Raw genomic sequence first — 22,824 nt, forward strand, 5'->3', positions numbered from 1 at the left:
CTTTCTGTTATCTTCCCTCCCTCTCTCTTCTTCCTCCTCCTTTCTCCTCTTACCTCTCTCTCTCTCTCCTTCCTCCTCCCTCTTCTCTTGCCTCTCCTTCCTCTTCCTTCCTCCTCCTGTTTCCCCTTCTTCTCCTTTTCCTCTTTCTTCTTGCCTCCCCTCCTTCTTTCTCTTTCTTTCTTCCTCCTTCTTCCTCCTATCTCCTCCCTCCCTTCCTTTCTCTTTCTTTCTTTCTCTCTCTCTCTCTCTCTCTCTTCTCTCTCTCTCTCTCTCTCTCTCCTTTCTCTCTCTCTCTCTCTCCTTTCTCTCTCTCTCTCCTTTCCCTTTCTCTCTCTCTCTCTCCTTCCTGTCTCCCCTTCCCTTTCTCACTTTGGATACAAAGGGCTATCTAAAAAGGTTGAGGATACTGGGAGGAGTAATCCTTAGAGGACTGGAAAAGAAAAAGGGGAGACCACAAAGGTCATGGAGGAGACCAAAAGGATGAGAGAAAAGACTGGAGACTGAAAGAATATAGAAGAGTGAAGAAAGCTAAGTGGGAACAGAGATATCATTGCCTCTCCTCTTACTGTACTGGAAGCTAGATTTGGTCAGGCCCTAAGTCTGATCTGATCTCTAAAATCCCTGGATGACTGAGTACAATACTCTGTTGTACACCATACATAGAAATGTCTATTTAATTAAGTTAAATTATAGATGCATATTTGGATCCTGGAGTAAATGGTAAAGTTAGACTCCTATTAAGTCTCCCTTCCTCCCCTGGGAAGAAAAAAATCACAAGAGTTCAAGGTACATTTTAAAATTTCTATGGCTGGGGGGATGGGGAGAAGATGTGAGCAGTCATAAATTGGTTCTCCTGTAAGCCAGGCTGGATTCAGAGGGTTCAGGAGGCTATAATGGGGCCATTCTTAGTCTAGGCAAGAAGCTGTCCTATTCCCAAAAACTCAGTATAATTGTGGCATAGATCCCCAGCTAAGAACTAATTTTGAATTCCATTTTAGTATATCACAGAGAACCCTTCATCTAGAAAGGTCAAAAGTAATGGGTGAGGCAGAAGTCTTGAGCTTCTATCCTTAACTACTTTCAATTAGGCATAGTGTCAATTTGGACTTAGAACTTAGATTTCACTAATCATTTCTCTAAACTTTCATACTGGATTAGTGAACTAGAAAGTATTCACTTTTTTTTTTAACAAATGAGAAATCAAGGCTCAAAAAACTTTAAGATGACAGGCGTCACATAAGTCTGGGAAAGATTAGACAAGATTTCAGAGCCATTTAGTCATTTGACATTCATTTTCCTTCTCTTGATAGTTACTAATGAGGATCATATAATCTGGGGTTGCTTTTCCAATATGTTCATATAGAAATTTAGCATATTCTCTCCTAATCCTCTGAGAACTTGTGAAATGGCTTGGCAGTGGCTAAAACTATATAGAGATTTTCTGTGGGAAGTTAATCAGCGTCATTAGAGCCACCTAAGTTAACTAGACCAAGCTTATAATTGCTGATATAGAAATTTTTTGCTCTTTACTATTTAATCAAACCAGAAAGTTCTGTCTTGGAGGCTTATGTTGTTCAGTAAAAAGCAAAAGCTTACAATAGTATAGGTTGAAACATGATGTAAACCCTCATTATGCAAGAAGAGGATAAGTCTGATTTAGTATAGTGTGCCTCAATTCTGTGTCATGAAAATGTAGATTTACTAGCCTGAGCAGATCTCTATGACCTTTCCAAAGAACTACAGGTACAAAGAGTCACTGATGTACTTTGGTTAGCAGAACAAAAACAAGGCATTGACAAGATGTTTTTGGCTTTGCTATGGCATAAGCATTATACAGCTACCTTCCCATTTTATTCTCTTCCCCACAGAGAGGTGTCAGATTCAGGAAACTGATTGAGAGTTATCTATGTATTTTCTGAAATGTTCAGTGAAGAAATTTTTTTTTTGTTTGACTGTGCATATTTATTACAAGATTTGGAGATTTTTTTCCCCCCAGTGGCAGTTTTTTCAAAAGAACAGATTATTTCCATGAAATGAGGGATCTTCAAGGCTCACTGATATTTTGCTCCTTGCAAAAATCATCACTAATAGAACTTAATCCTAGGATCTTAAAGAGAATATAGCCCAAACCTCTCATTTTATGATGAGAAAACTGAGAGACTTGCTCAAAATAAAAAGCAGAGAATGAATTCAAACTTAGTTCCTCTAACTTCAGATCCAAAATATCACTTACTGGTCAATTTGAAAGCATTAAATACAGCATATCATTTCAAAATTTAAATATTTGGCTACCATCTACCAAGAAAAACCCCAGTCTATCAGTTTCTCCACAGCTTTCTCTTCACCTCCTCCTCTACCCAAGCCCCCACAGATTCCTCGGGTGGCGTTAGTTACCTCTCAATCTGCCGAATTCACCCTCTATCAATGCTTTCATGCTGCCTTGGTCATAGCCATAACTGTGCCTTGAGAGAGAAGTAGTCTGGAAATGCTGGAAGGTGAGCAGTTTGTCCCACTGCTGCTGCTGCTGCTGCGGCTGGAGCCTTCTTCCAGCCATAGAAAAGGGCCTGACTTTCTAGGCAGAGAGAGAGAGACTGTCACTTAAATCTTCATTAAATAAAGTTAACAAGAAGGGCTGCCCAGCAGGAAGTGCATTCACTAGTTAAGTCAGCAGGTCCATCTGACTCCTCCCACAGTGAGAAAATCAGGATTTACTAGTCCTAACTTTGCACAAACTACTTTCTCTTTCATCTGTCTCCTGAGGAATGGCAACCTTTCTATGAAGATTAAGAGAATCTAGGTTTCTTGGTGGAGAATCCTATGAGAAAAGGAAAAGGGAACTAGTCATCAAGAGTGTGAGAGAAAAGACCATCTGCCATTCATCTTCTTGCCTTCATCCTTTCCCTATTAAATGCACAACTGGATTTTCTACATTTTCTTTCTTCCTCAACTACTCAGAAATCCACTCTGACTCAGACTCAGGAAGTTTTCCTGTATCATGTTTTTTCCCAAATAATCCGTTAAATTTCTTTTTTTCCAGAGAGGAGTGGGGGGATTTGTTGCTGTTTTTAAAGCAGAGGGCTCCCTGAGGCTGCCAACAGCTGTTGACAGTTGGGATGGAAAGATGGAGAGGAGGCCGGAACCAGGAGGCAAAGCGGTGAGTCTAGCAGGGGTCCTCAAACTCCCGCCGGGGGCCAGATGCGGCAGCTGAGGACGATTATCCCCCTCACTCAGGGCTATGAAGTTTCTTTATTTAAAGGCCCACAAAACAAAGTTTTTGTGTTTACTATATAGTCCGGCCCTGCAACAGTCTGAGGGACAGTGAACTGGCCCCCTACTTTAAAAGTTTGAGGACCCCTGCATAGAGCGCTGTCTTTTTAAGGCTCTCCGAGGTTTGCCTGTGCTCATGAAGTGGGTGGGTGCAGCGGGCACTTCAGAGAACCGGTTGAGTAAAAGCGTCCTTCCCAACAAACGGAAAAAAGATATTGGGAAACAAGGGAGTTGGCAAACTAGGTCTAAAGTTACGGAGCACCGCCCAAGGAGGGACGCGGCGTGCTATCGAAGGACCGGAATCCTAAGCCCCGCCCACAGAGACAAACCCTCCTTCCGATTGGCAGAGCACCGGGGGCCCCAGTCTTCTCTGTGGCGATTGCTCAAAGTTCCGAAAGAAGGGTGGCTCCCTAAAGGAACTAGGGGATTGTTAAATTACTTCTCGATTACTCTGGGAGGGCCTAAAGGCAGCGAAGCCTTTTCTGAGCGTCGCTCCTGTTTCCGCAGGTGGAGAAAAGGTTGTTATGCTGGGACCTGTTTTGTGTGACTGTGTGCATGTATAAATTTGGGATCGGGCACATTAAATCATGTATATAAAGTGCTTCAAAAGACATTATTTGAATAATGGTTTTTATTAATAGACCAATAAATTAATTATAATATTATATTATGCATAATATAATATTATAATAATTAATAAATTAATTAATAGCTCCTGGTGCCTAGACTCATGTCAGTTCTATTTATAGGAGAAAGGTAGCTTATTCATAAAATCTGAAGATAAATATATGGGTAGATTGAATCAAATAGATATCTTGGGGTGGATTGAATCAAATAGCTATCTTGGGGAGGTACTTTGGAAATTTGTTTTTGATTATGTATATTTGATATCAGTTGTTGATCTATTTTTTTCAGTTGGAGGATGGAGGTGGAAAAGAAATTAATTTTTTATTAACTATTTCTAAATATCAGGCTTGTAGAAATCCAAATCAGCGATCAGAAAGCAGCTTTCTTGGATATTGAATTATAAGCAAAAGAAATGATTGACTATGTTCAGTTTTGTCACTTTATAATTCAGAATTATGCTACTAAACTAAATTACTAAATTAACTATTAACTAAATAATTAACTAAATTAATTAAAACAGCAAACGTTTTCCATAGCCTTGATCTAAGCCCTGATACAAGTCACTTCATTTGGACAGGTAAGACTTAGAATTAACTTCTATAGAGAATTGACCTGATAATTTGGCAATATAATATTTGACTGGTTTGATACTCAAGAGCTGTACAGTTAAGTTCTATAAAACATCAGATCTGTACAGTGTATCTAACGTTCAGATTTCCAGCATCTAAAAGAGATGACTTGCAGGATTTCTCTCCTAAGGCTGGCAAGAGTTTGTTAAATGTGTATTATATCTTGCCACCCTCCTAAGCAGTAATATATATATTGAATCCAAGTCTTAGGGCTCAGTTATTTTTTCTTAACCCACTGTTTCCCCCAATGCCATGGGGCTAAGTTACTCAACTTTGAGTTGCAAAAAAATCTTGTAAATAAATTGTAAATGTGTGCAAATTTATGTAAGATTTTTGTACATTGCTTTAATATTCTCACATGACAGTAGAATACCAAAATTTTTAAGTCATCCTAAGAGTTGAGAATTGTAATGCTCACTGTATAAGGAAACACAGTCACTGTGTAAGGAAAAATAAAAGTGCTACAAATAAACTGAAAAAAACAAAATAAGCTAATTAAAAAGTCTGAATCTTTTGACCCAGATATTCCAAGGATGTCATTGACAAGAAGAAATCCCCATGTACACGAAAATATTATAGCAGCATTTTTGTGTGTGTGATAACAAAGAACACTCATTAAATATAGTCATTGGAAATGACTAAACACATTGTGATACATGAATGTAATGGAATATTATTATGCTATAAGAAATAATGAATATAATAATTACAGAGAATTATGGGAAAAGTTATGTGACCTGATACCAAGCAGATCCAAGAAAACAATATATATATACACAAATGAAAAAACAACCATACACACACACACACAAATCAAGTGAATTTTTCAAAATTATAAAGGATAATCATTGCTGGAAAGGAGAGAGCTATCCCTTTTGCAGAGGTGGGAAGGCCACAAGTGCTCTGATCTTCAAACTCTTTTTTTTTTTTTAATAACTTTTTATTGACAGAACCCATGCCAGGGTAATTTTTTACAACATTATCCCTTGCACTCATTTCTGTTCCGATTTTTTCCTCTCCCTCCCTCCACCCCCTCCCCCAGATGGCAAGCACAAACTCATTCTGATATATTGATCAGTTATGCTCCTTTTTTCTTTTTTTGTTTAAAAATGGCATTTTATATAAAATGACTATCCAGGAAAGAAGAGGAGGAAAAATATTAGGGAGAAATGTAATGATGGAAAAAACCCAAAATATATCAACAAAATGTATTTTAAATATATTTGTTGCTTAATTGATATTATTTATCAATACCTAATAATTTATTGAGTTCTGAGGTTGAGGAACTAAAAGTATTAAAAGAGAGACTAGCATCCACTGAATACTTTCTCCTTACAGCCAACAGAGACTTTTGATTGAATCAGAACTCCTAAGAACAGTTCAGTAATGAAGAGAATCAGCTACACCCAGCGAAAGAACTATGGGAAATGACAGCATAGCATTTCCACTCCCTCTGTTTTTGTCCACTTTAATTTTTTTTTTCTTCTCAGGTTATTTTTACTTTATGTCTAAGTCTCGTATACATATATTGTATTTAACATATACTTTAGCATATTTAACATGTATGGATCTACTGCCATCTAAGGGAGGGGCTGGGGGGAGGAGGGCAAAAATTGGAAAAGAAGGTTTTGCAAGGGTCAATGCTGGAAAATTACCCATGCATATATCTTGTAAATAAAAAGCTATAATAATAAAAAAAATTTAAAAAAAAAGAACTTCTAAGAACAGGCTGCATCTAGTAAAGTTGACCTATACCTGTCATGTGGCTCAGCTTTCAAGACCAAAAATCTCTTAAGCATGACTTTTATTTGTCTTTGCTGTTAAATACAAACAGGGTTGACCTTTGACAAAATTGTGAAGTTAATGAAGTTTGTCCCCAAGGTCCTATTTCTTTGTCCATCTCTCCTGTGTTAACTCCTCCCCTATTTAAATTACTCACAGTCCCTCTGCTCTCTAATCCTCTTCCTAGTGATTGATGTAGGGGAGAAAGCCCAGAAGACATCAGAAGACATAATTTTGAATCTGAAGCAAATCATTCACCCTCTACTAGTCTGATTTTTAAGATTCCTTCTGAGATCTCCTAAATCAGTTAAAAGAAATGAATCCTTTTGGAAGACACCATTAGCTGAGTCCTCCTTTATACTAACATGTTAATTAGAATTTAAGGATAATTTAATCTTCAAGCTTGTCCATACTTGATATTTCCCTGACCCTTGTTGAGCAAACTCCTACCCACTGTTCTTCTAATCCTATAATTCAGAATAAATCTGACAAATCAGCACACTCTGAGCTCCTCTTTACCACTTTTTCCTTTTTATGACCATCACTCAGTAGCCTCTCCTTTCATGTCTTCCTACCATATTTGTCCTTATAATCTATTTATTCAGTGATGATTCTTATCCCACTCCCATGCTCACAGATGAGCCTTAACTTTTAGAGCATCATTTTAGATTTTTTGCTCAGATACTGAAAATAACCCCTGAGGAATTGGAGGGGATTCTTCAATGCTATTGGTTCAACCCCCCACCAGTATATTTTCCCCTAAGTTGGTCAGTTGAAAATTAATTTAGTCAATCTTAATAGATTTTAGAAAAAGGTAATTACTAAGATGGTAAAGAGAAGTTTTTTTACAAAACATATGCTCTCCTACTAGCCAAGTAACACACTTTCCTGAAAGTAAATAGAGTTCAAGCATAACTAGCAAATGTGACATAGGGACAACTCATGGCTCCTAATTGCTGGAAGTCTTTTTCTTCCATTTGTGGGATACTCAAGAAGTTCTCAGATGTAGTTTCTTTGCTGGTTTCTTTGGGGAGCCATGAATCTATGTCCCATCTAGTCTCGGTTCCCAATGTAGATACTGTTCTTAGCTTAACCAAGAATGCTGTTAGGACATCAATGAGAAGATGGGCAATTCAGCATCTTTCATCCCCTTTGAAGTTTGCAAAAGACTCCTTTGACCAAAGGGGATATAAAGTAGACCCAAAGCTGAGGCTGAGACCTTTCTCACACACACTCTAGTTTATGTAGAATAACATATACTTGATCAAATTTCTGGAATAACTCTAGTACTAACGAGTTTTAGCAATTCATCTCTAATTAATTCTTAACACAGTGGGAATTACAACACTTTTCCTCTCCGAAACTCCCAATGCTTTCTCTAATCCCTTAGGAAAAGATCTTGCTTTCTGCCTTACTAAGATTAAGACCATATGACTCTCTTATTCTACATTTCAAAAGCTCTCTACATCTTTATTTTCCCTTTCCTCTTTTGTCCCAATCTCAAAGAATAAAGTAGTCTAATCTCAAAATAAAATGCAGGGGCAGTTAGGTGACACAGTGGATAGAGCACCAGATCTGAAATCAGGAGGACTTCAAATGTGGTCTTAGAAATTTAACACTTCCTAGCTACATGACCCTGGGCAAGTCACTTAACCCCAATTGCCTTCGAAAAATAAACAAGTTTTTTAAATGTAAATAAAATAAGATAAACCAATTAAAAATTAAATGCAAAAGTAAAAGTAGGAGGAGGTTGGAGCGTGTGTTTGGAGGGAGAGACTCTCCATCTGAGAACTATTTAATAAACTTCCTTGCATTTTTGTTATGTTCAATAAAATTTTTGGCCATACGAGACTTACATGAACTGATGCTAAGTGAAATGAGCAGAAGCAGGAGATCATTATATACCTCAACAACAATATTGTTTGAGGATGTATTCTGATGAAAGTGGATCTCTTCGATAAAGAGAGCTAATTCAGTTTCAATTGATCAAGGATGGACAGAATCAGCTACACCCAAAGAAAGAATATTGGGAAATGAATATAAACTATTTGCATTTTTGTTTTTCTTCCCGGGTTATTTTTACCTTCTGAATTCAATTCTCCCTGTGCAACAAGAGAACTGTTCGGTTCTGCACACATATATTGTATCTAGGATATACTATAACCTATTCAACATGTCTTTACATGCCATCTGGAGGAGGGGATAAAGGGAGGGAGGGGAAAAATCGGTGAGTGCAAGGGATAATGCTGTAAAAAATTACCCTGGCATGGGTTCTGTTAATAAAAAGTTATTTAATTAAAAAAAAATTTTTGGCCATAGTGAATTGAATGAATGCACCCTCATAGTAAATAGAGGTCATTGGTCCATAAGGTGAGAATCAGAGATGGGCAAAGGCAAAGTCATAAACTTTTATTTGAATAATTTCGAATATTTCATTTTAAATTACCTAATTTAAATCAAAACTCAATTCTTGTCTCCTCAAGAAATCCAGCAATGATGGCAAGAGTGATGTAGTTTTGAGTATTTGTGGGCCAAAAGTCCTGTGGTGGTCAATGGGGATGATACACAAGAGTGGCTATGTGGTTCAGTGATTAGAGTGTTGAGCCTGAAGACAGAAGATTTGAATTTCCCGAGTTCAAATCTCACCTCAGACACTTCTTAGTTGTGTGACCCTGGGTGAGTCACGGTTTGCCTCAGTCTCCTCATCTGTAAAACGATCTATAGAAGGAAATGGCAACCCACTCAATATCTTTGACAAGAAAACCCCATACGAGATCATGAAGAGCCTTACAGGACTGAACATCCAAAGCAACTTTGAAAAGACTACTTGGCTAGTAACTTGAGCACATTACCACCTAGTGGTCATCTCAGATATTGCACCCTGCCTTTGAATAATGGATTTAAATGACAATTATCTTGTAGATTTAAGGAAAACACAACTGTGCCCAATCTGATGTGGGCTACCTTCACGTGTGAGGAAAATGTTTTGCAAACTAAAACAATATATAATATGTTATTAGTGTTATAATATATGACCAGTTTCCAATACTCTCAATCTTATTAGCTAGTGCCATAAATACAACCTCTCAGTCCAAATTCTGCCCTAACATCACATGTGTCTCATGAGCATCTATTGAGTATCTACTAGATATCAGGCACTGATGACACCAGAAAAAAATAAAACAAACCCAGTCTTCAAAAGTTTTCTATCCTACTGGAGAAAAAAGCAACACAGATATACACACAGGAAATATATAATAATAAATTTAATACAATTTCCAGGGGGAACACTAATAATTAGGGATATCAAAAAAGCCTTTCTCTCCTAGCCACCCAAGCTGTCTTTTAAAAGAAGCTAGAGATGAAGAGAGGACATTCTAGGCTAATGTCGGTCAAGGACATAGAATCCCATGGAGAGGAAAGACGAAGTAGGGTCAGTCTGGTTACAATATAGAGGGGTGGCGAAGGTAATGTGAAATCAGTCTGGAAAGATATTTTGAAGCCAGACTATGAAAGACTTTAAAAACCAAAGATGTTTGTCTTTTTCATCTTAGAGGATATTTTCCTAGAAGAAATTTCTGGATATGTTCCAAAGCTTCTTGTTGAGACTTGCATTTTATAACTATCAGGCTGGCAACTATGTGAAAGATGGACTAGTGAGGGAAGAGACTTGCTATGTCAGTGGGAAGATCCATTAGGAGGCTTTTGCAATAATACAGGTGAGAGGGAAAGAGTCGATAAACCAAGACGGTGACTGTTGAAAGAAACAAGGAGGTGGATACAAGAAGATACAGTAATGAGTTTTGTTTTAGACATGTTGAATTTGAGGTGTCTGTGGAATACCTAGGGAGAAATGTGCAACCAAAGTTAGCAATCTGAGATTACAGGCTCAGGATAAGGATGAGAGTAGGAAATGTACATTTGACAACTATCTATATTATTCATGACCCAAGATACCAGCCAAGAAAAGGTGGTCTCTACACTGATATGGACTTTGATCGGGAAATGAAAAACAGGCTTTTTTCTCTGTCTGTGTTTGGTTTATTTTCCTTAAGATGTAATAACTTTAGGAAAATTCTCCAAAACAAAGCTTAAATATACTAATTCCATTTATGTGTCAGATCTATGGATAAGGAAAGAATTATGACCAAATGAGAGAGAGAAAGCCTAACAAAATGTAAAATAGTTTATTTTGATTATATACAATTTAAAAGTATTTACACAAACAAAACCATGCAAGCAATTATAAGGAAGCAGAAAAGTAGGAGGAAAATTTTTACTATAAGAATCTCTGAGGAAGGCCTCACTTCTCAAATATATACAAAACAAAACAAAACAAAACAAAACAAAACAAAACAAAACAAAACAAACAAAACAACCAGCCATTCCCCAATTGATAAATAGTCAAAGAACTTGAACGGAAAGTTTTCAAAGAAATCAAAGCTATTTAAAGTTATATGAAAATGTGTTCTAAATCACCATTGATTAGAGAAATTCACATTAAAGCAACTCTGAGGTACTAACTCACATCTATCAGCTTGATTAATAAAATTAAAAAAGGAAACTGATGGATATTGGAAGAGATGTGGGAGAACTGGGACAATAATGCACTGTATATGCAGTTGTAAACTGATCTAATCATTCTGGAGAGCAATTTGGAACTATAAAAGGGCTATAAAACTAGGCATACTCTTTGATCCATCTATGTCATTCTAAAAAGATCAAAAAAAGGGAAAGGACTATTTGTACAACAATATTTATAGTAGCTCTTTTTTGTGGTGGTTAAGAATTGGAAATTGAAGAAATATTGATCAATTGAGGAATAACTTAACAAACTGTGATATGTGATTGTAATAGAATATAACAGGATGATTTCAGAAACCCGGGAAAACTTAAATGAACTGATGCACACTGAAGTGAATAGAACCAGGAGAATGTTGGGCACAGCAATATTGTTTCATGAAAACTTGTAAATGACCTCACTATTCTCAGTAATACAATGATTCAAGACAATCCCAAAAGACTAATGATAAAGCAACTACCTCCAGAGAAAGAGCTCTAATATAGAAATGTTTTACATCCTTGCACATATATAACCTATATTTGATTGCTTTCAATCATAGTGAGAGGGGAAGGTAAAGATGGAAGAACAAACAGAATTTGGAACTGAAAACTTTTTTTTTAAAGATGTTAAAAATATCTATTTCAGTTGAGTGGAGGTGACTAAAAACAGATTGCTAAGGGCTACAAAATGAATGGATAATGAAGAAAATAGAGGAAGTGAGAATAGAAAACTTCATAGGAACTAGACAGTAAAAGGAAGGAGAGATCTAGAAAGATACTTTGAAAAGATGGGAAGATTAAAAAAAAAAAAAAGATGGGAAGATCAAGTGAAAGTTTCTAATTATGGAGGATACCTGGTTATATTTGCCTAGTGTAAAAGGAACAATTAGATTGAGTTTGAATCTGACCTCAGGCACTTTATAGCTATGTGACTCTAGGCAAGTCACTTAGCTGTTCATCTCATTCTTACCTATAAAATGGAGATATTAATAGCACCTACCTCTCTGAGTTGTTTTAAGAGTTAAAGGAGATCATAATTGTAAAACACAATACTTGGCACACAGTTGGTGCTACTTAAATGTTAGTTATTATCAGGGAAGAACCTTATGGAAAGAGAGATCTGAGATGGAAAGAGAGAATTGGAAAAAGATGGGTATGAGAACAAGTAGGGGGGTTAGTCTTGAGAATATTTTTTTCATGGCCACGCTCCTAGAAAATGGTATCTACAACAACTGTCTCCACATCCTCTTTGTTGTAATAATCCTCAGTTAATAACTGAGTCTCTTCATGGCCCCATTTGGGGTTTTCTTGGCAAAGATACCAAAGTAGTTTGTCATTTCCTTCCTCAACTCGTTTTACAGATGAGAAAATTGAAGCAAAGTGACTTGTCCAGGTTACACAGCTACTGTCTGAACCTTATTTGGCTTCCTGACTCCAGATCTGGCACAACCCACTTAGCCTCCTAGCTGCCCTCCACCTTCTTACCCTTTTCAGTTCTCAACCACTCAATCCTTTGATCTTACCACTCAAATGAAATGGACAACCTGGATCCACTTAGTCTTTCCAGGCTTATTACACTTATTCTTCACACATATATTGTGATCTAATCAAACTGGTTGTCTTATTATTTCTTAAATATTCTCTCTCTCACCATTTATCTACCACTTTCTTTTTTGAATGACCAGAACAGGGATTATATCACTCCTTTCCCTCTAACACTATGCTAAAAGTTGCATCATTTCTCTCTGGTACTTAAGTGATCTTGTGTCAAGTAAAGCAATAATTTATTCATCTTGTTTATAGAGATTGGTATGATTGTGTCTTAAAACCATATTCTCAATTTGCAAAAGCAATTTTTACTAACAAATGTTGTGAAATTCTTCCCTCAGTCTATGTAATGTATAAGTCCTCATTAAATAATCCTCCCTATCCTATCCACCCATTTGTTAAAGATCTTGGGAATGTTGTTGGCTATTATTTTGGGTTTTTTTTTTTTTTTAAGCTAATTAGATAATTTAATGGGCCTCCCTCAAAAAAAAAAAAAAAAACCTCTTCATAGGGAGTAATGTTCCCATAGAAAGCTTGCCTATATCCATGAAACATTCATGATGGGCGTGGGGATAAGAGTGGTACAGCAATGTCATTAGGATGAGCACAAACAATAAATGCATTGTCAAAATGAAGAGGGAGGAGTAAGATAATGGTACTTGGGGGACAAGGAAAAAATGTAGGAATAGGCATTTGTCCAATGGCACGGAAACACAGAGTAAATGATTTGTACTTGATCAAAAGAACAAAGAGTCAATAGATGATATCACTGGAGGACCTCTCTCTTCTTTCATTGAAAAAGCAGGCAATTTGATATAAGTTATACACATGCAGGCATGAAAATCAGTTATGTTGTGAAAGAAAACACACCAAAAAAACAAGAACAATAAAAGAAATTTAAACAGTAGGTTTCAATCTGCATCCATCTGTTCTTTGTCTGGAGGTGATTAGCATTTTTCATCATAAGTCCTTCAGAATTGTCTTGGTCCGATCAAAATTATTAATAACAGCTAATATTTATTTAGTGGTTTACTATGTGCCAGGTGTAATGCTACACACTTTACAATTATTATCTCATTTGATCCTCACAACAACCCTTCAAGGTGGGAACTATACTTATTTTACAGATGAGAAAATTAAGGCAAACAGAAGGAAAATGAACAATTTTTTAGCTCTTCCTGTGTAGTTTTCCAAGTATGGCTCTTTCTAAAAAGATATTTTAAAAATTAATCTAATGTTCCCATTATAACTTACCCATTAAGTGAATTTAAGAAACAAACAAACCTGAAAAATAAAGTCCTCCACATACAGCTACAGAGTCTGCCAAAACAAATTCCCACTTTAGTCAGGTCCACAAATGTTTTGCATTTAAGTTCATCAGCTCTCTGTGAAGTGATGATCACTGCACTGATCAAAATTCTATAGTCTATTAAAGTTGTTTTTTCTCTATAACATTATCATTGGTCTCCTACTTCTGCTCCGTCCACATCAATTTAGAGGTCTTTGCATTTTCCTCTAAAATTGTCCTTTTCAATAATATTCCATTACATGCATATACCATATTTGTTTACTGATCTTTTAAGAGCATATCCCCTGAATTTCCAATGTGGGGTTTGTTGTTACATACAATTATATATATAACATAAAGAGTTGTTATAAATGCTTTGGACCTTTTTCTTTTTTTTTTTTTTTTTTGGCAGACAGATCTAGTAGTTGATTATTTCTTTTCATGCTTAAAGACCAAAATAGCATCATTATTGTGGGGTCAAGATGCAGAGTGTCCAACTATAGCTGATCAGACCAATAAGATCTTGAAAGGTTCTACCAGAAGTCGGGCACAAATAGTCCATATGAACATCTGGAGTAGCGGCATAGTGTCAGGCATAGTGCTAAGCATTTTACAATTATTATCTCATTTGATCCTCTTAATAACCCTGGGAGGTAAGTACTATTATTATATACATTTTATAGATGGTGGAAACTGAGACAAAACAAATTCACACACTGGCCATACTCAAATATGCATGCCTCCTTCTGGAAAGGGCAGCTTGATGGGCAGAGCACTGACTTGGAGCCTCAAGTCAGGAAGACACATTTTCTTTTCTTTTTTTATTATAGCTTTTTATTGACAGAACATATGCATGGGTAATTTTTCAACACTGACCCTTGCAAACACTTCCGTTCCAACTTTTCCCTTCCTTCCCTCCACCCCTTCCCCTAGATGGGAGGAAGTCTCATACATGTTAAACATATATCTTAAATATGATATATGTGTATGTATTTATACCGTTCTCTTGTTGCATAAGAAAAATCAGATTTAGAAAGGTAAGAAAAACAAAAATGCAAGCAGTCCACACTCATTTCCCAGTGTTCTTTCTCTGGGTGTAGCTGGTTCTATTCACCACTGATCAATTGAAACTGAATTGGATCCTCTCATTGCCGAAGATCGCTACAGGAAGACACCTTTTCATAACTTCAAATCCAGATTCAGACACTCACCAGCTATATGACCCTGGGCAAGTCATTTGACTGTGCTTGTCTCAGTTTCATCATCTATGAAATGAGCTAGAATAGTGAACCATTCCAGTATTTTTGCTAAGAAAACCCCAAATAGGATCACAAAGTCAGATACAACTGAAAAAGAAACAACATTCTTGGACATATGAATTTTTTTTAAAAAATCAAAATTCTATAATTCATGTATTATTATTTTTCCCCTTTAGGAAAACTTTCTATAAGTTTACTCTGAGGATATTAATTAGATGTGAGTTATAAAAGACAGATAGATAGACATTAAGTCTCATTAACTAAAATGGATAATAACCCAACAAACTATTTTGAAACAATTTAAGTTGTGTAAAAATAAATTAAGCTGGAATTCTGATGTCATGGCATTCATTAACCGATTATATGTTAGACTCCAATCTTCCAAGAGGCTGTTTGCTTTGAGAAAATCTTAGCAATTTGTATTCCACTCTGAGTCTATGTTGGAATATATTCAATATTATTGAATAATAGTGGAATGAATATGGCATAATATCAACCTTTGAGGGCAGACCAGAAGAAATTGAGATTAGACCAAATCCAAATAACCAAGCTCACTTTGAATCCACATTCATCATGAAACATACAAAGAAATTTCAGGTCCCTATGGTCTGTAGGGAAAGTATGCTTCTGAAATCAGACTTGGCAAACTTACTGATATAACCCAGATTTATTAAGATTCTATTACCTAACATCTTCATTTTGGTTATTATTCAACTTGTAGTCATCAAAACATCTTATTGTCTCTTGTTAAGAAGCAGAATATCATCCTGTCACATAAACTGAAACTTATAATTAAGAAAACTTCCAATTTTTCTCATTGTTTGTCCTTCGTTTTCAGAGGACTGATGACAACACAGAATGATGTCTTGACTGGTGGGTGCTGTGTTTTTGACAGAGTTGCACAAAGTTGTCAGCCTCACCCTTTCTTTCAGTCACCAGAGTCCAGTGCCAGGACGAAAGTCAGGATTAGTGATGGTCTTGGGATCTTCGATGTTGATCAAGCTCTAAGTCAGTTTTCCATCATTCTGGTGGTCTTTGGAACAAATTGTTCCCATTCACCATCCAGCTAGCCAGTCTTCAGGTACTCAGAACAAACACACTCCCAGTCACAGGTATATGGTGCCATGGTGCAGAGTCCCAGGGTCAACAATCAGGAAGACTAAAGTTTGAGTTCAAATTTGACCTCATCATTACCTGAGTGATGCTGGACAAGTCATTTAATTAACCCTGTTTGTCTTAATTTCCTCATCTGCAAAACGAGCTGAGATTAAGGCATTTAAGATCATATTATATGAGGAATGACTAAAAGAATGGAAAAATTATTATGAGGAAGGAAAAAATAATCTAAAAATCAACATGACATCTGTTAAATACTAAAAAATCATGTGGAGAAAGTGTCATTTGCAAGAAACAGCAAGATCAGATATATGTAGAGTGCAGGGAAGAGAGTAAGGTATATAAAGAAACCAGAAAAGTAGGAAGGAGGTAAGATATGCTTTAAATGCAGAAGAAATTTATATTTGGTTTTGGCGGTAATAGAACCTCTGGAGTAAGGAAGTGATCTAGACAGATCTGTGGAAAATCACTTTTAAGAGAATTGACACAGAGACCAATTAGAAAGCTGTTGCAATATTCCAGGGTCTGAAATAGGATGGTAATTACATGGGTGGAAATGAAGGACACAGTGGAGAAATATAGTGAAGAAAGAAACAAGATTTAGTAACAGGATACATAAACTTAAGACACACAGAAATTGGGGATGACAACAGAGTTTTAAGCCTGGGCATAGAAGAGGAGTGTATATGGATTAAAAGATGACTTCGGTTCTGAATCTGAGATCTTATGGGATATCCAGTTTGAGATTTTCAAAAGATGATGCAAATATTCTGGAAAGATCAGCTGTAAATGACTTTAAGTAATTTACAATCATTCACGACTACTCTGAAGGACTTATAATGAAAAAACCTTATTCATACCTAGAGAAAGAACAGATTGTATCTGAATACAGATTGAAGCATTCTTTTTTTTTTTTTTTCAACTTTTCTTGAGGGTTATTTTCATTAGAGTGAGAGATCTAAATTTTCTTTCACAACTTGACTTTTATGGAAATGTCTTGTATAACTTTACATGTGGTTTCTTAATTGTGGGTAGGGATAAGAAGAGAGAACCCAGAATTCAAAAATTGTAAAAACAAATGTAAAAACTTTTTTTTGTTTTGAATACATTAAATAAACTTTAAAAAAGAATGATCATTAAAAAAAAAAAATAAGTGATGCAACACTGACACTCAGAAGACAGGTTAGGACTAGCCATGAGCTTTGGAAATCACGAGCAGAGATTATAATCAAACTTATGAGAATGAATGAGATCGCCAAGCAAGGGTAGCATGGAGGAAAAAGAGAAGAGGGCCATGAACAGAGTGAATGGGCACGTCCTGGACAAAGATCCAGCCAAAGAGATTGGGAAGGATCAGTCAGATAACTAGGAGAATAACCAGGAGAGAATGTTGTCATAAAATTCTGAAAAGAGAATACCCAGAGGAAGAAAGTAACTGACATCATCATCCTTTGCAAGGATTGCAACTATGTCCTTAGATTTAACAATTAAGTGACTGTAGAGAGAGCAATTTCAGTTGATTGAGGAAGCTGAAACAATACTGCTTTAGAAGTTATGAGAATGTGTGGTTTTTCCCTGTTCTGAGTTTTCTTTCCCAACATGATTCATGTTTAAAAAAAAAAAAAGGAATGTATATGTGTGACCAAAAAAAAAATATATTGTTTTTTACATGTAGCCAGGGGGGGAAAAATAGAAGTGAGGAAATGACAGCAAGTGTACACAGTTTCCTTGAATTTAGTCACAAATGAGAGATGAGATTTAAGATGACAGCCAAGAGAGATGGTAGGATCCAAAGAGGTTTTTTTAAGAATGGAGAGATGTTGACATTTTTGTAGCACCAGAGAATGAACCCAGAAAAACACTCAGACAGACAGAATGAAGATGAGAATGAAAATGAAAAAAGGAGCAAGGTACTATTCTGCTTAGGAAGGAATATAGCAATATTGCTATGAAGGCCCAATCACATAAATCTCTAATAGAACCAACCTAGCATAGTTTCGTGATATCCCCTGAAGTGAAGAAGGTGGAAAGGGTGTCAAGAGAAGAAGTATCATCAGAAGGGAGTCAGATTTCAATAAGTGACAGAAGAGAGGAGTGGAAAAAAAATAAGTTTAAAATGAAAAATTTTGAAACTGGAAGGATGAAGAAAGAACAAGTGGACCTGAATAACCTACAAATAGGATAATTAGCCCCTAAATAAAAGTGTCAAACATAATTATAAAAATGAACTTCAAATTAAATTATTAAGACAAAGGAAATTTATTTATTTACAAATAAATATTTAGATAACATTGATTGTATTATCAAGGCTTTTTTTCTAGATATTACAAAAACAATTCCCTTTTAAAAATAATATAAAAAATTTCAAAATATAAAGCTCCAGAGGGTGACTGAGGTTTTTTACATTCTTAATGTGAATTTTCTATTTTAAATTGTATATCTGTTAACACTGAATATTTTGACACAATTATCCTCTCCACAGCTTGCCAACTGTAACCATTCACTGTTGTCTGGGTCATCATGTCCAGCTCTTCCAGGATAATTCCTCCAACACAGTTTTTTGACAGCAAGAGTATGACCTTGGCTACAATAAAGATAAAAAAGTCATGACACAAAAATGTATCCTTGCAAACTATAACAAAAAAAAAAGAAAAATTTCACCATTTCTCTGGTCTCTACATGTGTCTTTCCGAGTAAAAGCTGGATATAGTTTATTACACAAAACACACTGATTTTTGTTCAACTCAAAAGGAAACATATTATTTGTGGGGAGTGGGACATGAAAATACCTCTGATTTGTTTCTATGCATTTGGTCCAATCTGATGATAATGGTTTCTGGAGAGTCTTCTCCCATGTATACAAATCGATCCTTCCACACTCTAATCCTACTGCAACAATATATCTTTAAAGAAAAAAAAAGCAACAAGTATTAAAATTACTTCTCCTATCACCAATGTTACTTCCCAAACTTAAGATGTAAAGTGAGCATTAAAGCTCAACAGCAGCAATAAATTGTACAACCAATTTACAAGCATTTTCTTATCAGGATGTAAAGGAACCAATCATATCTAAAAGAAAACATGCCTATATCTGATTTTTAGCCTCTGCTGGAAAGGCCTTTGATGAATTAATGCAAGGTCTGTTTGTTGAAAACATTTGTCACAGAAAGACTACAAATCTACATTTTAGTTCCTTATCTTTTTTGTTGTTGTTATTTCAGTCAAGACCAATTCTGCATGACCCCATTTGGGGTTTTCTTGACAGAGATACTAACATGGTTTGCCCCTTCCTTCTCTTGTTCATTTTACAGATGAGAAAACTGAGGCAAGCAAGTAACATGCCTAGGATCACATAGCTAGGAAGTGTCTGAGGTCAGATTTGAACTCAGGAAGATGAGTCTTCCTGACTCCTGACTTCCTGATGCTTTATTCACTGCAGTACCTAGAAGCCTCTTATTTATCTAGTTAAATTAATTTGAACTAACTGGGGGTCAACTCTGAAAGGCCAAGAGTCTTCACAAAGGGAATTAAAAGAGGAACAATACTAGGCAGGCAAACAATGTTGCTCCTCAGTTCAGAGTCTGCCCTTACAATGAATAAATGAGAATTAAAATGTTTTCCTCTTTAAAGTAAGATCTCAGAATGCAATCATACCTTCCAGTAAGAGTAAGCACAGGGCTGATACTGATGGCAGTGACTGCATCTTCTGTATCCAGAACTGAAGAGCAGGGCCCAATATCACAGATGGGGCTCTCTTCATTAGTTCCAATGGAATTGCACTCACCCCAGACTACAACCTAAACAAGACATACAAATGAACAAATTACAAAGCTATATATGGTGGAATGTGTGACATCTTGACATCTGAGGTCACAGACAAGTTCACAGAAAAAACATCTTTCTTCTCCCCTGGGAGAACATCCCTGGGATGTTCCCTGCATATTTCTTTCAGAATAAATATTCCATAAATAAGCCCATTACCAGGTGCTCTGAAGAACAGAAGATAAAGGAATAGAAATGATTTTTTTTTTCAATTTATATTTGACTTTTTCCCCCTTACACTTAAATTAGCAATATGCTGTAGCTAATATTCTAAAAATTCACAATATCATGCCCAACACGATCAAATTACAGAACAGAAAACTGAAGAAGATGAAACCTGACTTCTCATGCAGTTTATTTTTTTAAAATGTAGGGATGTTTGCCAGGTGTTCACACTGCCAGTGAGTGGGTCTCACTATTCTGAGCTCTGGAAGTCTTTTGATCACGTAAGATTATATAAGACATAATGACCTAACTTTGGAACTATAGGCTTTCTAGAAAAAGTACAAGGACCCATTTTCTAATTTAGATTCCACTTAAATAATAGCTAAAGAAGTAATTAAAGGAAAATTGGGCTGGAATTCCCAAGTATTTCCAAAGAGAGCAGAAGTGTACTTTTATCATTGATAAATGTTAAATAGCATCAACCAAGCAAAGACTCCACGCATAGTATTAGATAACACATAACACAGAGGCAATGGAAGTCAGCTATCTGATTTTAGTCCAGCTTTTATTCTCAGATAAAGCGGCAGGCTTTGACCTTTCTTTTCTTTTCTTTTCTTTTAAGTAACTTTTTATTGATAGAACGCATGCCAGGGTAATTTTTTACAGCATTATCCCTTGCATTCACTTCTGTTCCGATTTTTCCCCTCCCTCCCTCCACCCCTTCCCCCAGATGGCAAGAGTCCTTTACATGTTGAATGGGTTGCAGTATATCCTAGATACAATATATGTGTGCAGAACCGAACAGTTTCAAACAGGGAGAATTGAATTCAGAAGGTATAAATAACCCGGGAAGAAAAACAAAAATGCAAGCAGTTTATATTCATTTCCCAGTGTTCTTTCTCTGGGTGTAGCTGCTTCTGTCCATCTTTGATCAATTAAGGCTCTCTTTATCGAAGAGGTCCACTTCCATCAGAATACATCCTCAAACAGTATCGTTGTTGAGGTATATAATGATCTCCTGGTTCTGCTCATTTCACTCAGCATCAGTTCATGTAAGTCTCGCCAGTCCTCTCTGTATTCATCCTGCTGTTGACCTTTCTTTTCAGGAAATCATCAATAATACTGGAGGATCTCCTTTCCCCAATTTGGTGGGAATCCAGGTCAATATACACTATGGATTTCTGGGTTTTCAGTTGTTAATTTAAAAGTCATTTTAGTTCAATCTCCTCAATTCACAGAGGAAGAAGAGGCCTACAGAGATTGTGTGTCTCCTCCTCCATGTCTTAGAATTTTACATTTTCTTTCAGACTCATTTGCCCCCTTCTTTCTTAATCCCTCAAACTCCTAGTTCCACCCTTTCCCCAACTTCTGTCTCTGCCTTTCTTTGTAGATAAAGGCAGTGTTGTGCAGTGGGTAAAGAGCTGGTTTAGAAATCAGCAAGATCTAAGTTTTGTCCCTAAAACATCTGGGCTGCAAGACAGGAACAATAAGTCACCTAACCTCTCAGGGCTCTAGATAGTGTTCTTCATTTAACTAATGTGCAAAGAAGGTATTAACTTGCATTGGGAGGAGTTTCATCCCCTACCATTTCTCTGTAACAATGAAATAATAGATATACTCTACCCTTTTATATGTCTATGTTGTCTTCCTACAGTAGAATGTCAGTTCCTTGAGGGCAGAGATTATTTCACTTTTAAGTCTGCTTAGCACAGTGCCTGATATATATATATGACACTTCAATGATTATTCATTGATGGCTCATGTAATCTGAAAATAAAGGCCAACATACTAGGAGACAGCCAGGATCCAAAAAGATCCTGATCAACTGGAACACTGGGTCGAATATAAAGGAAGAAATTCAACAAAGATAAATGTAAAGTTTTATCTCATATTAAAAAAATCAACTTCTCATGCATAAGATTGTGGTTATGTGGAGGAGAAAAGAGTTAAACAAAAGGTTCTATAAAGAAGATCAAGAGGTTTCAGTGATTTTTAAACTCAGAATGACTCAGCAGGATGATAAGACAGGCCCCCAAAAAGCTAATGACATCTTGGCTAGTGTCAAGAAGGCATTGCTCTCAATAGTATCAATTAATAGTAATAATAGTAAACATTTATATAGTGATTACACATTGTGCTAAGCATGTTATAGTTACCATCTCATTTTCTCCTCAAAGTCCCTTACATTGTGTCACGGTCAGATTTCACCTAGCATTTGGTTCTATTTGGAGCATATGATAAACTGCAGAGGAAATAGAATGATGAAGGGCTTGCGTCCGTATCAGAGAAGATATGGTAAGAGGAGATGGGAATGTTTTTACCCTAAAGAAAAGAAGACTTAGAAGGACCAATGATAATAGTATTCAAGTAGTTTAGAAGCTGTTGTACAAGAAGAATTCAAAATTTCTGTCAAGCCCAAAGGCGGAAACAAGAGCATTTAGTGGAAGTTAAAAGGAAGTCAAAGATATATTGGATTTAATATATATTTCTACCATACTTAACATATATTGGACTACTTGCCATCTAGGGGAGGGCACGGGGGAAGAGGGGAAAAACTGAAACACAAGGTTTTGCAAGGGCTAATGTTGAAGAATTGTCCATTGTTCTGAAAAATAAAAACCTTTAATTAAACAAAAAATAAATAAATAAAATTTAAAAAGGAAATCAAAGGAGGCTTGTGGAGAAAACCTTCCTAATAATTAGAAGTGTCCAAAAGCCTTTCTGGTGGAAAAAAAGAGAAGTTTTCTACTCCTTGGAA

General features: G+C 36.2%; 2 protein-coding genes and 1 long non-coding RNA gene across 4 annotated transcripts in view; 1 reads left to right on the forward strand and 2 right to left on the reverse strand.

The window, feature by feature from the left end:
- Window positions 1-2,658, reverse strand: part of MOCOS (molybdenum cofactor sulfurase) — a 105,673-nt gene extending 103,015 nt beyond the window's left edge. The window contains 1 exon segment of the mRNA XM_051969755.1: window positions 2,395-2,658. Within this exon segment, the coding sequence (XP_051825715.1) occupies window positions 2,395-2,554 (160 nt within the window). The 5' untranslated portion in view covers window positions 2,555-2,658.
- Window positions 2,659-2,713: 55 nt separating this feature from the next.
- On the forward strand, window positions 2,714-3,880 carry LOC127543560 (uncharacterized). Its single transcript, XR_007949256.1, has 2 exons — window positions 2,714-2,852; window positions 3,038-3,880. It is a non-coding gene; the product is annotated as an uncharacterized LOC127543560 (long non-coding RNA).
- A 14,439-nt stretch (window positions 3,881-18,319) lies between these two features.
- Window positions 18,320-22,824, reverse strand: part of ELP2 (elongator acetyltransferase complex subunit 2) — a 50,765-nt gene continuing 46,260 nt past the window's right edge. For both annotated transcript variants that reach the window (XM_051969757.1, XM_051969756.1), the window contains exons 20-22: window positions 19,734-19,876; window positions 18,869-18,982; window positions 18,320-18,663 (exon numbers count right to left, since the gene is read on the reverse strand). In XM_051969757.1, coding sequence (XP_051825717.1) covers window positions 18,507-18,663; window positions 18,869-18,982; window positions 19,734-19,876 — 414 coding nt within the window. In that variant the 3' untranslated portion in view covers window positions 18,320-18,506. The remainder of the gene's footprint in view (window positions 18,664-18,868; window positions 18,983-19,733; window positions 19,877-22,824) is intronic.

This window comes from Antechinus flavipes, chromosome 1, assembly GCF_016432865.1.
Source record: "Antechinus flavipes isolate AdamAnt ecotype Samford, QLD, Australia chromosome 1, AdamAnt_v2, whole genome shotgun sequence".
NCBI lineage: Eukaryota > Metazoa > Chordata > Mammalia > Dasyuromorphia > Dasyuridae > Antechinus > Antechinus flavipes.